This window comes from Lepisma saccharinum, chromosome 1 (genome assembly GCF_977018435.1).
Source record: "Lepisma saccharinum chromosome 1, izLepSacc3.1, whole genome shotgun sequence".
Lineage (NCBI taxonomy): Eukaryota > Metazoa > Arthropoda > Insecta > Zygentoma > Lepismatidae > Lepisma > Lepisma saccharinum.
In genome coordinates this window covers 2,907,076-2,922,805 of record NC_139229.1, presented here as the reverse complement: position 1 = coordinate 2,922,805, position 15,730 = coordinate 2,907,076, and the positions used below count along the sequence as shown (strand labels likewise).

The window sequence follows — 15,730 nt, the reverse complement described above, 5'->3', positions numbered from 1 at the left end:
AGTAGTCACTCATTCGTCAGCTGTTAGCAACGTGTCGATTAAGTGTCCAGGGTGTATTAGTTTTTTTACAATTAGTAGTTTTTTGGTCGCAAGTCGGAATATGTCACGAAAATCTACAAACTGCAATAACTCGAAACCCATTGATTTCCGACCCTCGGTGCATAGGGTCAAATTTGTTGCAAATATGCTCTAGTATCACCTTTTCCAGGAATAGGTCGAATTACCAATCACCCTGTATACTCGCACATCAGTTTTTTCCCAATAAATATACGTATGTGTGTGTGTGTGTGTGTGTGTGTGTGTGTGTGCATTTAATATGTACGTAATTTAAGACATATACATGAGCGTTCACGTGCACATGTGAACATTATCAGAAGCCGCGCCTGAAAATCATACGGGAAATCAATCGTAAAACTAGATAAGGCACAAAACGAATACATTTTGAAAAAAAAAACAAGTTTGTATCGAACATTGGTTATAATATGGCAAACCCAGAGGTTGCAAAATTAACACCTTGGACCAGGCTGCACTTGTAATTTCGGTCAACTCAGGAGTAAATTAGAAAAAAAATGAATATGAAAATAAATCAGGTTTTCGATTGAATATTCATTCTACACGCCAAACGTCTTTATGAATTATATTTGTTATATGCCTCGTTCTCGTCTATATTCCTAAATCCTGTCTTGTTCATGTCTAGATCCATGCCTACTGATCCACTGTCATTGTTGTATCTCAGAAAAATAGATAATCATTTATCCTACAAAGAGAAAATAGATTTTTCTGATTGGAAAAATTATAATTCCTGCAGTTTCGAAATTTGGAAAAGGGGGTAGGAGCACTATCGGTCGCCGCTAATCAGTGGTCATAATTAAAAATTGTATACGTATATTTGTTATTTATCTTCGCATTTAGTCAAAAGTGGCAGAAAACGCGAAATAAAATTAATTAATTCCTTTGTTATTTGCTAACTCCTGTACATTGGTTAATGGTTAAATGATATAATGTAATGTTCAAAAGTAATGGTTAAAAGTCCAACAGTTTAACAAATGGTCTTGTTACGTTATTTGTTGGAATCCCCTCATATTTTCCAAATCATGCAGCACGCTCTTTCTCACTAAAACAGCGACTCTGGTGACGAGACTGAAAGTAATATCTGGATTGCTCCTTTACATGCTGCTACAGAAGAAGAAAGCAAGTTGTTTAAAAGGCGTTTCGTACGTAACTGCAAATCAACGGCGATAATACGTCTGGGTTACCGAGCAATGGCCAAGATTATAAATGCACATTTAGATAAGCCTTTTCCGTGCTACTTGCTTCTGATGTGGTGAGCAGATTAGGAGAGAGTAAGAAAACCAGAACACTGCACACGCATAACCCTTGCAACGATAGTCGATACGTGGCGTGTTGCTTAGCTTATACAGGGAGTCTAAAAAGTTTACGTATAATAGCGAAATCACGTTTTCATTCGCTTGTCAACATTATGTTCCTCGCTATTCCACTATCATATGAACTGATTCGTGGCACAGATATTAAAGTACACTACGCATTAAAATGTTGTTTTATGTCCACTTTATGCTTGGATAGGGTAATCGAGTTTAGATCTATAGTTTAATATGGAATTCTAACCATTACGATTACAGTACATCTATACCAAGACTCTTAATTATAATACGACAGCGTATATCACGGATAGATTTATTTAATTATCCGAATCGAACAATAGTTGTTAATGTTAATATTTGATGCCTGAAACCGCACACATTTGCTCCAGTTGAAATTATCTATTTAAAACATATGCAAGAACGAAGTGTGTGGAGTACCAATAATGTGTGATATGCAAATAAATGAATGAACTCCAATGAAAATGTGGTATTATGGTGTTAGATAAGTGTTATATCTTCTCGTAGTTAAGAAGTGGCTGACCCATTCAAAGGTTAAAAATTTTCAACAAGATTTGACATGAAACGCTCAGTTACTTCAAATATTGTAATTCAAATCCGAGATGATCTGTGGATTTGACATCAATACTTTTCTGTGCGAAGGAAATAACGTAAATAATGCCTTGTTCTGTACACTTATTATGTTGCAACGTAATGACGCGCGGTAATTATTAATTACTCCACCAGTGGTACATTTTAATTTCGTAATAGCTTCTTTATCTGTGCCCATCATCATGTTTTTGCATTTCGCGCATGAATTTATTGTACTTAACTAACTCTCTAGCCTTCTTAAAACCGAAGGTTTATGGCTGCAGCAACACAAGCCTTCCGTCTGTCCCTATCCTGGGCAAGATCAATCCAACATTTTTCATCCCTACAAATTTCCTTTAGGTCCATCTCAACGTTATCTCTCCATCTTCGTTTTGGCCTTCCTACAGGTATCTTACCATCAGGTTTCCCAACAAGAATCCTGTAAACTCTTCTATCCTCTCCCATTCGCGCCACATGGTCTGCCCGCCTAAATCTTCTTGATTCAATTATTCTAATAAAAATATTAAATTCAATATAAGAATTTGTAAGTCAATACGCAATGATTAATTATTGTCTACCAATGGGAGTCAAACCACTGACAATAAGAATAGACATTGTAGTGGTGCATTATGAACTAAAATACCAACGTGACGGAACATTAGTTGTCCGGATTAAACCACAGGAACTACAAATGTGTAATTGAAATGATAATTGAAATTCAAATTGAAATGTTAAATCATTAGTCAGTTCGTTTAAAAATGTATAGCCAATGAATTGTATGTGTGATAGGTTGCGATTAGTATTCATGAATCATATCATGTTTACACAGTAAAAGCGACTTGTGTATTACGCATATTAATTGTGAGTTTTTTGTGCTGTTGAATCGTTAGTTATCTAAATGTCATGGTCGGTATCATAAACCTCATGGACTTCACTTTTATAAGTAAACTAATTATGTTTGAAGTCGACTAACTTGTAAAGCCACAATCGTTCCTAATGTTGTATCTGTATGTGACATTGTATTGCTGAATATTGTTAGAATAAAATCCTATAACACTAACTCAAATGATAACGATAAAACTTTGTAGACGGTAGTATGCAGCATTTCCTGTTTATAAGTCGTGGTATTTTTGGCTCTAATGTTATATATGTCAATAACTCTTTTGTTCATATTCTTAATTTATTGCTCGTTCACAAGCTCGTTCGTATTTGATTTCTTGATTTGATTTGAGTTTAAAAGTTTGGGTGCGTCAGCACGTAGGCTATTTTGCACCCGTCACAGTATACGGGGTCCAGCCCCTTATCTTTACAAAGAACAACTCTAACGTTGCATAAGTAAAATCTTAAAATGTTCTGACTTTCGTTAAAAGCTGAGGCTAAAAGAGGCACTCAGCACACACAAGGACAAAAAACAGGACAACACACACAAAATTATACTGGCCAGAGTGCCAGTCGCCAGAGCCTCGTTCGTCTGCAAAACGCAGTCCAGGGTGTACTAACGTGGAAGTGAGGTTGACAGTGGGGTGTACTACGTGGAAAATCACCCCTTACACCCCACAAGCTCGTTCGTATATTTCCACCTCGACGGTCGCGTGGTTCTTACATATAATCCTTGTCTCTTGGTTTATACAAAAACACCCTCCAAAATACCTTTACTGTGAAGCACGAGCCACATTCTTCGAACCAGATAACTGAAAAAATATGGATGAGAAGAAATATACCATTACTAACTTCCGGCTTAAAACACTCGTAGATGGATTTCCAAACGAAGGCACGAACGCTCTGAGAGTTAAAAACTACGAAAGATAATTATCTGGTTTGTGATTCAAATGGCTATTCCCGTAAATGAGTGTAAACCCTTCCTACATGCCCTAAACTGTTTGGCACATCCTATTCGAAAGTGGCGATTTTAATTTCTCTCAGGCACAGTTTTAACCTTTCCAACGATATGCATTCATGTTTGGAGATAATGGCATTCTTTTAGGTAATGTTTAGAAGCACGGGCCTTTTCCACTGCCTCTGAGAAATGTTTTAGTATATTTTTTTTTTTTGTTTTAAATGTATGTTTGTCCTGTGCAGGTCCCCTTCGAACCTTGCACTTTTAACCTCTCTCAATAGGTTTTATACACCTCCTTTTTAACTCTCAGGTAAGGATATTTAGATAGGGCATCTTTCCCCCTACACTTTGAAAGGTGCAAGGTAGCCATATGTACCGACAGACCCAAAAAATTTCACTCGTTCAATCCTTCGACATGGTCTGGCCCACATAGGGAACGTCGCTGAACGGTTTCAGAGAATAGTTAAATTCTTAATTGTCAATGTAAATTAGGAAGTAACGAAGAAAGGTGATGATTACATTTGGACAGTAAAAACGCGTTTCGGTTTTAGAGGAACTTCTTCGTCAGTGTTTGCAACACGACGACGAAATCTGAGGCAAGAGAGGCGTTCCTCAAGCAGTGCACACGCTCACCCACACACACATATGTGCATGCGCCCACTTATATAGCAATTAGATGCACAATAAGTAAATAGACATAATATTGTGTACACATGCGTAATCAGGTGAATTTGCACAATTGTCACATGCAACGCTTTTAGTTCAGAGTCTATCCTGGCAAATGAATCATTTTATGTTGATTTCAGAACCAGTCTTAAAGTGAAGATATGCAATAGATAACAAGCTATTGAATATTACTGGCTTTACATTTATGGCGAGTTGCAATGACTAATAAAGCACTGTTTCTGTTTCAATGATAAATCTTCAGTGATTTGAAAAATAATCACGTATCTCTAAACTCATTCTCATGTTTCCATTAGGACACATTATTAAATTCGTTCATTTTTTAACGACGACTATTTTAAGATTTTGGGTTGGGTGGCAAATTGCCAGGGCATCTTCCGTCGGTGCTCTTTGTTGCATATTCAAATAACCAATTATTCTCACACATCGATACTTAGCATCGAACCAGAGACAATTTGCATAAAAGGCAGTCTCAATAAGCACGAGAATGCTCCGACGTGTCTTTTATTATTATTTGTATCCAGTTGCTTAATTTCAATGTGTTTATACAAACGGCATAAAAATATTAAAATACATTTTATTGGATTTAATTTTTGTTACCTAGCGTCGCTTTTCTTCCACTTTTTGGGCTAATCGCGACAATGAGGATGACTGATGATATGATGAAACTGATGGACACTCAGAAAGAACACTCAAGCCCAGGCCGAGATTTTAACTCGGTATCCCTTGTGTTGTAGCCCGCTGTCCTAGCCACTCCGCCACGGACGTCGGTGTAATATATTGGATAGTGTGTACTAATATCATATAAAGTCGGGATATTTTAGCACATAAATTTGCCTCGTTGATTACCTTGTAAAGAGTTGGGGAAAAATTTATGCCAAAAAACGAACTCGCGTCTAATTTTGTCAATATTCTCTCCAACCACTGAAGTAATTGGAACATTGCAATAAAGAAATATAGAAGAAACAAACTTGTATATTTCTGCAAGGGCTAGTAGACCACAGACAAAGAGATATATACTCGTATAACTTTATCTGTGTCGCATCTGCAATGCTATTTTACGTGTTGGGCATATCCGTTTTGAATGTGCCGATTATATATATACTGTTCTCAGACAAACTTTTAATCTTCGCATCTGTTTATCATCCATGTTGGGAGATGATTACAAGTGTTTTAACAAATGTTTTTAACTTTTTGAGAATAGCGTGTATCTTACACTGTTTCTGAGGAAGTTTTTAGTGCATTCTTTCTTACCTTTCTATCATGTTGTGTTTGTCCTTTACAACCTTGCATCTTTATCAAGGGGCCCTTTACACTCCTATTTTAACTTCAAGGTAAGGGTTTTAGATGACATGATGTTTTCCTCGCATACTTGAAGGATGAAAAATGGTCATACGTGCCGACGCACCGCAGAATTTTAACTCATTCATTCCAATATGGCTGTTATTTCAAAAATCGTATTAGTACTAAGAGGGCACTACACAGAGCCTTTTCATATTTGCCGTTTGTATGACAATGGTGATGCACCTTGTTATTTGTGTCCGAAAATTCAGAATTGCATACCGAGCATCTTTGTGCACTGTTGAACTTCGTTCTGATCAAGGTCAATAAACATTCTCAGAGATTACGTCAAAAAGTTGTCATTAGTCTCTGTTTTGACACCGTCAAAACAATTTGTCAAAGTCTTGGTATATTTAGGAGATGACCTACGAAACCGTACTCTATAGATGTGTTTCACCTACGTCACAAACTGTTGCATTGTGGCTTCGAACAGCCATGATTGAGGCCAGTTCTTGTAAGCATACGGAAGTCAAGCGGGCGGCCTGAAGATACTAACACAGACATTCGTGATTTAAAACAAACGTGCAGTTGGTGCAGATGTAACGAACGCTGTGGTGGATATTTCCTTGCAAGCGACAAAATTGGCCACAAACATGGTGGCTGTGCGCATCCTGACGTCACATGAAACTCACCTATATTATCGAAATATTTTGTACGCAGTCAAACAGATTCACGGAATTAATAACACGCATGGGTTGATCAAAAATTAAGTTTCCATGCTGTAGCAAGTTTTCCACTATCAAGAATACTATCGAAATAGCAACATTAAAGAAATTCATGTAAGAGTACAAAAAATGTATGTATAAGTCCATTAATTTCCTTATCTTTTCCTTCCAGGGTCACGCGCCGGTTCTCGGCGAGGAAGCAGAGCCAGCAACGTTTCGCAGGCGTCTGGCAAATCGGCGTCGCCGAAGCCATCGCCCACCAAGCCTGTTGCCAACTCCAACAAACCAGGCTCGTCCGAGAACGTGACGATTGAGCTGCAGAACGAGAAGGTGTAAAAAAAGCGTTGTTGCCGTGTTTCTTTACTGCACTCTTCACGGGTGATCTACTATTGATGTGGGACCAGACCCCGCTGCGCAGTGTCATGTCTATTTGCTGCCAGTTAAAAAAAAGCAACACCACAGAGCAAAATGTGTTACTATATATACATATATATATATCCTCTTCTTTCATAATATTCCTACATTGATTGACATGTAGACGTTATATTCAAAATTAGTTTGGCCAGTGATTATAACGTAGATCTTACCTTTTATCTCCAACTATGCACTGCTTGCTTTCTTGTTTCATTTGCGCTACACATTTTGTCCATAAGTAACGTTTTTATGTACAGTTATCATCAACAAATGGACTTGGGTGGATTCATGGTAACAAACTTTTTTACCTATTGCAGAAGAAGAAGTGTCTAGAAATATCACTGTACTATCTTTCTTTGTAGCTTCAGTTAATCAGTAAGACGTTAAAAAAACTGAAAAATCAAAAGATACTGATATAATTAATAGTTAGGCCTATTAATCCATGTCACTATATAATAATCACAAACTTAATTACTTGAAGAAAGTAGCTCTGAATCGAATAGTGTTCATCTGTATTGATACATTATAGTTACATGTTAAGTGAAAAAAAATTATGGCAGAAAAGTTCACCAGAAGCGGCCAAAACGATACTGATGAGCAGCAGCTAGGTCAATTGCTAGTTATCTCAATTGAGTGCTGTCTTGTTCTTTTTTTAAAAGAAAAAGTATGGGTACAAACCATGCAGTACACAAAACGGATGATGCGGGACGCTCACTAGCGCTCCACCGGCAGCCTAGGGAACTTCATCACGCTTATCAACCTCTCTGAGTCTCCTTCCATACTAAACTATGGTGCATCTTTTTTAGCTGTCTACTCCAGTATAAAGCCAATTTTCTACTTGAGGAAGGGGGTTCCAGACAGTCTGATAGGCAACATGTACCTAAAATATCACACATAAGTATCATATCTTGTATGTCCGCCTTGTTTAATTTCATCTCTTCGTGAAGTCAAGATTACAAATTCTACTTCATTTACCATACTTAACATACAAACATATATATATATATATATATACATATATATACTCTTCTGTGCCTCTATTATGAATCAGGCTGTATTCTTTTTACCTTGAAGTACTAAGATCAAGAACTATAATATTTATAATTCCAAAAATTGGATATCTAGGGTTGTGTAAAAAATAGATTTAGTAATAGATAAATTTTAGACACTATAGAAGAGAAGTAAGAAATATAATATATATATATAGAGAGAGGTTGTTTTTCATGCCTCGTTATGCCATATCTATTCTGCATGTAAGTTTTACGAATTTAGCACTTTTTTTAATGAGACTACTTCTTAAATTATATATTCTTTGATTCTGTGCTAGGGGAAAATAGGGGAAGGTTTTCTCCATAGCACACGCATCAAAAAATACTTACTTAGATGTAACAGCCCTACATAGTAAGGTGTGTTCATGCAGTTGTCTACATAAAAAAAATATAAATATATATATTGAGTGTTATAGTGATTCACGTGTGTAACCTAGTTAGTATGTCATTAGTATATTATTACCAAAAAAAAATGTCTTCTCTATACTCATTATCCCAGACCGCTCAATACTAGATAAACGTAGCTTTTATCACTAGTTGAGAAGGCTGAATATTGTGATCAAGTCAGTTTGAAAGCCAATACCACGCTTTACTCTGTGAAGATGAAGAAGAAAGACAGCTTGACCTTGAACCAAAGGGGAAGAGGTTCAAGGTCAGCTGATTTCGTGTGCGCATCGTTTCTCGCATCTATTTCAATGAAAATCGATTGGCAATGGTTTTTCTATTGCCGCTGTATTTCGCTAAATCATCATCTTTTTTCACTGTTATTATCCAATACAATTTCCTTACGCTGGTGTACTAAACGTTTTTGGTATATTTCTATCACTTTGTAGAATATTGTACCTTTTTTACTTCAGTTATCTGTTGTGGATTATTACTGTTAAATATTAGTGCAGCCTTCAATAGGGTACTCCTAAAATATAACAGTACAAGTATACTGACAGGATAGTACATACAAAGATGGTTTGGAAAGATTATCGAAGTAAGGTTTTGGAAAGACAAGGAATAGCACCAAGTTTTGCAACACTGTGATATTCTAGGATTAACCTTTTACATGTACTCAAAAGAAAATATTGCATGTATTAATTATTTACTTTTAATAAAAATTGTACTATGAACATTTGTTGTTTTTCCACTAAAATGTTCACCTTTTATGCATTATCGGTAAGTATATTTTTTTTATGAAAATTTGTTTGTTATCAATTATTGTCGCTTCACTTTACAATTAAGGAATTAAAGCTTACGTTCACTTTATGCACTAAAGAGCTTATTCTCGACTGGACATACAGTTTCGAGTGGGATCCGAACAACTATGTTCCTCCGCCGCAATCACATTCGGGACCCCTTGATTTCAAGGCGACGGTATAAGACTACAGTAACGGGGAGATGCCTTATTAAGAAGTAGCGTCACGTGTGGTAGTGGAGGGTATAAAAAATCGACAGTTGAGGAATCAACATAAGATGATAAAGGTAATATATTTTAAAATCAGTTTAATCTTTGTATGCCCTCGTTTTACCTACAATACATTTTGAAATACAGACTTTTTTCGTTTTCATGGAAGAGGTGTATATTACAGTGTAAATAGAATACAGATACCAAAATACAAATTGTAATATAATTAAGCCTTGTTTCCATATTAAAAACACTAACTTAGTGTTTTCAAAATACAAAGTTATTAGAAGTATGGGGGTTGTTTTCCTTGTGATGACGAAACGACTGTTACAGGTGAATTTATCCAAGAAACGAATTCCAAATCTATGAGGTAGTGTTGCAATATGCGTATAGAAAAAATGTCAGAAACTGAGCACACAAAATCGAGTACAAAAATGCACATTTCCTGATGTAAGATGCTTTCTCCTTTTATAAGCAATTTACCCATTTACAGTTTCTGGCTTCAGAGAAATTGAATATACTGACGGGTAGCTAGTTTAAAACGAGCAGCGCAATAAAATTTCAATACTTTACGATAGAAACATAGATAGAATGCAATTCAAATAATGCACTCTACAATGCAATTTGATGAAGTTTAGTAAATCCCTATATGAGTTTCATATAGGCCACGGTCCATGCCTTTGTAAAGAGCGGCTAGAGACAGCTATAGAAACTTGGAAGATATATGGTAAGATCACTAAACCTTGTCTGCCTAACCTACTCACGCATGCATCTAATAGCATAAATAAACAAAACTAAACTTGCCTAACCTATTCACATGTTTATTCCTGCTATTGGATGCGTACAGTGGGATCCACTAGTATTACTCGGCAAATTGTCCATGACTATTTTCATTAATTTTTCTCTTACACCCTATGTGATTTTAAGCAATGGGTTTTTATGTATGCTGGTGCAGAAGTTGTCAACGGCTTGTTCTGAGTTTTCTTTTAATTCTTGAAGTTCTTATTGGGTCAAGTAAAGTGCGCGAACATGGTGATGGACAATTTGCACGGTACATCCCACTGTACATGAGTCGATTAGGCAAGTCAGGTTTGCTGCTATAACTGTTGTTAACTGCTCTTGGTTTTCTACAAGTTCACTTCCAACCGTTGGACGGAGAAAGTGGCTGCCGCCTCTCCATTTTGACATTTCGAAAACTAGCGCAGATAGAAAGATATTTCTTCGTAAACTGAAAAATGCATTATAACGACCTTTCCGTAACCAATAGAAGTAGACATACTTTTGTGCAGTCGCAATGGAGTCCATGCGTATACTACTCCATCGTTTTACTATCTGCTCTCCAACTGAAAAACTAGAACAATTATTTTGATTGATTGATTGATTTAGTTTATTTTACTTCTCGTTTTGTGCCTCTTGGCTAATTTGCGAAGATGGGGATGAGTGATGAAATGATGAAATTGATGTATGGACATTCACAAACAACAAAGCCCGAGCGGGATTCGAACTCGGGACCCTTGGCGTCGCAGCGCGATGTGATAACCACTCGGCCACAGGGTCCGGCAACAATTATTTTGAATTTATTACCTTAATCACTAAGCTGTTGCATATGCTCAGGGGCATTACATCCCACAAAACTAAACTTATTTTTAGATTGTTTTCTTACATTGCCAGGGGTCACGTAAAGTACTTTTGGTTGCACAATATATTTAACTGTGACGCTATTCGCAAAATCGAAATTATTACACGAGATTAGTCGTGTTTTCTTACAATGAATAAATTTTCAAGTCAAGATTTTCTGCACGGTATAAACAGGCAAGCAACGTACTAGAAATAATATCAATATAAACAGAATAATCTGATGTTATTGGCTACTTAAGTTTAGGTCGCATGATTTTCGAATCACCCTGTGTATACTTTTGCTTCACATTATGGATCGTGCCACAATCTCATGTCTGCGTTTTCAATTCTCTATCTTTGCATCTATCAGGACTTTTCCCTCGCGATTACGAGAAGAAATGGAAGCCATTCATAGCTTAACAATCCATAATTTCGGCATTTGTTCTTCCGTACCCTGAATTCCAGGGGCTCATTGTGTTTCGAGCTGGAATTATGCGTTTGTCGATTTCTTTCGAGAGCTCGCTTGAGCCTTGCGGTAAGCTGCTTGCATCATGTCGAGCTTTCGTGCGGTTGTAACCTCCATCTGGTGGGGATTTTGGGCTAAGTGGTCATTTCCGTAGCACTGGAAAAATCCAGAAGCTTTCTCCAGGCTTTAGGTCTGAAGCGTCACCTGATAGAGAAAGCCGAAAGGGGCAACCAGCATGAAGCCACTTAGTTCCGCTAGATGTCTCTAGGGGCACTTCATCTTCGCCATGTTCTCCTTGTCCCTCGGGGAAGTTGCACCTTTCCGCCACATTTTGTGCGTCACGTAGACCTGGCAACGGTGCCTCTGTGGCTGTGTTCCGTTGAGGTCGGCGCAATAATTCAAACTGACTCTAGGGAGTTATAAAACATGCAATAAGTACTTTAAACTCTGACAATGGCATAATTTAGTCAGGCAGCCAAAGGATAAGTTTTTAAAGTACTTTATTCCCATGAAGGTAAGGTGTGAAGAAAATGACGAGGAGAATAAAAGTTGTTCTGGCTAAGCTGTGCTAATCTATTAAAAAAAATACTGATACTCTCTCGTCATGTTCGCAATAGGTAATATGAATTAGTCTCCCTTCAATAGCGCTACGACGCCAGGGGTCCCGGGTTCGAATCCTGGCCTGGGCATGGATATTTGTGAGTGTCCATTCATCAATTTCATCATATCATCACTCACCCCCATCTTCGCAAATTAGCCAAAAGTGGCACGAGAAGCGAAGTAAAATAAAGCAAATCAAATCACAAATCTCCCTTCAATAATAATATGGACGTCCATGATTATATCCACGCACCCTCACTCCCCCAACAGCGCAAAATGTCGTAAATACCCGAATAAAATCTTTCACAAAAGCCCAATTCATGATCACCCTTACCAATCCCCCACGCTAAATTCGAACTTATGTCCGCGCATCAGACGTTGTAAGCCAGGCAAGTTGGCCTTGAACTTTTAAAGTCCACTTCATGCACAGATAGGCCCATCGGTACTGGACCTATAGTTTAAAGTGGGTTCCGAACCACTATGTGCTTCAGCTGGGTATCGAACCCGGGATCCCTTGACTACAAGGCGACGACGTTAGCACTGCGCCATTGGTGAGACCCCAACCTCGGGCAAGTTGGATTTACACTTGTATATACTGCTAGCATTTCCAGATGGCGGCTGGGAAACAACGAATGAACGATCAGTTGAAAATGTCCAGGTGGGATAGTGAGGGGTCTTTCTCCCTCCCTCTCTCTCAATCAATATATGCACATAATTTAACTTTTCCCACTTGAGAGATCGAAAAGGCTGGTGCTTGGCCTCTCTTCATTCTCCAACATTTCTCGGTACTTCAAACTTCTTAAACTATGAATGCACTACTTGCACATATGAGACACCATTCCCCCGCACGTTTCTCATAACTCACAGTGAATACCAATACGAAATTTTGTTAAACTAGAAGACGTAAGCAGTGGCTGTAATTCTTGAAAATGTATGGCGAGTGGTGTAGTGGTAGCGTGTTTGACTTGTATGACAGGGGTCGTAAGATCGATTCCAAACCAGAGCTGAAACAGAAGGCTAAAGGCATTAGATGAAATACTTTTCAGACTGATGGGAAGAACGTTGATTCCTTCCCAGAGTTGAAAACCTTAAATCCCAATCAGTATCTCAATTGCAGAAGACAATCGGATACCACGTGACAGGTGTAGAGACCAGATCGGAAGCATAGCTCGCTACAATATGAAAATACAGTTGTGCTTCGCGAATATAACATTACATGTTTTTTTTTACATTATTTTAAAAGCACAGATCAAATGGATAATAGATGCCACCAAGGGAACCTCTAAGCAGGCTTCACACAAAGTATTTTCAGTTTTCTCTAGGAAAAATAAATGTAATATTTAAATAAAATACTTCCTGTTGGATTCTGACAACACAACAATTTAGGTATTTTTCGATCCAAGTTGATAAAGTTCCTATTGCTTTTTTCAATAAAATAATAAATATAATTGCTTAGAGTGCTTATTAATAATAATGAATCATATGTTATGGAAATTAGTTTCGAACTAATTTGCAGAATTTTCAATGTAGCGTGCCTATATCGAGTGGAAAATTAGTGCTTTGAAATAAATGTCATCTCTGAATTATATACCTTAATGCCAAAAAGAATGGGGGGAAAACAAATACGTTGAGCAAATGGAAACATTCGTGGAATTGTACATTAATAAATTAATGCGAACATTCTGCAACAAAATTATTCAACTTAATTTCTAAACTCCATACTCAATGTATCTCAATGGAATACTTGGGGGGAGGGGAGGGTTTTTGGAAAGAAAGAAAAAAAAGAGCTTTGACACCAGTACTCTACCAAATGCTCTACAACGTCGCTGGCAGCAAACGTCTTGAAACGCACCGATGACCGCGCAAGCTACCACTTTTCTAGGTGACTAACACATTTTCGCTGCAAATTGTAAGATTTTTTATTTTTTTCTCATTGCGGAGTACTTTGCAAGGTGATGTTATAACAGGTGGCATAAAAGACATCATCTGATTTTCCTAGCCTATGGCTTGGGTTTTAAATTAAACAAAATAGGTTTTTTGTGTTAAACTTTTATTGATACTTGTAAGTTTTATGTCCTCAATTTTTAAAGATAACATCCAATAAATGACCACCATTCGAATTTATGCAAATTTCTGCTCTTTTTATTGCGTTTTCCATGGTGTTGGAAATCTGCGGGGAAATGTTTTCAATTTCATGCTGAATATTGTCCCTTAGTTGCTGTAACGTCTCTGGCTTATTCACATAAACCAATGACTTCAAATAACCCCAAAAGGAAAAAATCTGGAGCGGTCAAATCGAGGGACCTGACTGGCCATGGAAAATCACCAAAACGGGATATTACTCTGTCACGCAAAATTGTCACAATTTTTCCACGTTCTTGTGGGGTAAACTTGTTCATTTTCGTCCACAGTAAATTTCGTGAGTATCTTCTCACGAAATGTTTTTAGCTGACAAAACACTACTGATATAAACAACAAGATGTCAAAATAAAGGTCAGTTCAAATAGGATGATGACTTTTGCGCCACCCTTTACTTATTTTTCATAAACTATTTGTGTTCAAACTTGACAGCGATTTCCTCCAGGTGAACAACTAGCGAGTGCAGTGTTTCCAACCTCACAACAGTTTCTCTGATTCTAATAATAACATGTCGAATCGCAAGTATTCTCTAAAATTATTCCTCACACTTAAGTTTTCCTTTTTGTTCTCTGTTAATATGTTAGGTGAATATAGTTTCTGACTTCATGTTATGAACAAGAATGTAAATCTTTCACCACAGTGTTTGTCGCCTAGTAGAGGGGCCTGTAGTACAGTTGGGTACTCTCTGCTGATGCTCAACTGTGTTGCCAAATTAACGATTTCTGGACTTAGAAATCTTTCAGGGCGGTCAGATTAGTTTTGAAGAAGTGTACATAAAATTAGGTTATAGGGCAATCCATTGTCACAGCTGAGACCCGCAGACTATACATTTGATATTAAAAAACTATTCTATTGATAATTAAGCAACATTTTGTTACAATTTCTGTGTAATGAAATATGAAACTTAACACTGTTGATTAAACATAACTACCCTTAGAATTTACAGGTTTGTAGCTCTAAGTGGACAATTTTGTGTCACGTGTGGGACAGACGAAACACTGCCTCCTCACTTAATGAGAAATTCATTTTTATTTCTGTGAATTGTCAACTGATGAAAAATAAATTTATTTAAGACAAAGAGAGAAGGTAATTACCCTTTAAATATTCTAGTGGAGTTGATGGGGAAATCTAACAGTTAAAGGAGAAATTAATTGTTTTTGTGAAACGGGTGGGAAACAATACAAAACACAAGTAAATCAAAAAGTTAAAATAAACGTACAATATGTAAAATACCTTCTACTTTCGAACTTAATTATGTACAATACTTGCATTTTTATCCAACAGACAATTCTAGATTGTTCACTCACAAAATATGATAAAGTTACAGCATTGCATTTAATTTTTAGAAATTGAGGTTCAGTAACACTTTCACATGGAATGCCCCTTATAAAGAAGCAGCGAAATGCTGTGTGTGATTTCCCCATGTGACTACAAACTGGTTAAACACATTAACATATAAAGAGGAAGATAAAAATACCGACCTAATCATCCTTTATCGCCCGTCTTCCTTAATAGGGTTATTCATTGTTGAAGAAGGTAATCGTGCATTTCTTAT

General features: G+C 37.1%; 1 protein-coding gene across 2 annotated transcripts in view; it reads left to right on the top strand.

Moving 5' to 3' along the window:
• The window catches only part of jus (EB domain-containing julius seizure protein), a 238,285-nt gene extending 229,213 nt beyond the window's left edge, over positions 1-9,072 (top strand). For both annotated transcript variants that reach the window (XM_083128435.1, XM_083128443.1), the window contains exon 6: positions 6,670-9,072. In XM_083128435.1, the coding sequence (XP_082984561.1) occupies positions 6,670-6,833 (164 nt within the window). In that variant the 3' untranslated portion in view covers positions 6,834-9,072. The remainder of the gene's footprint in view (positions 1-6,669) is intronic.
• Positions 9,073-15,730: the final 6,658 nt, after the last annotated feature.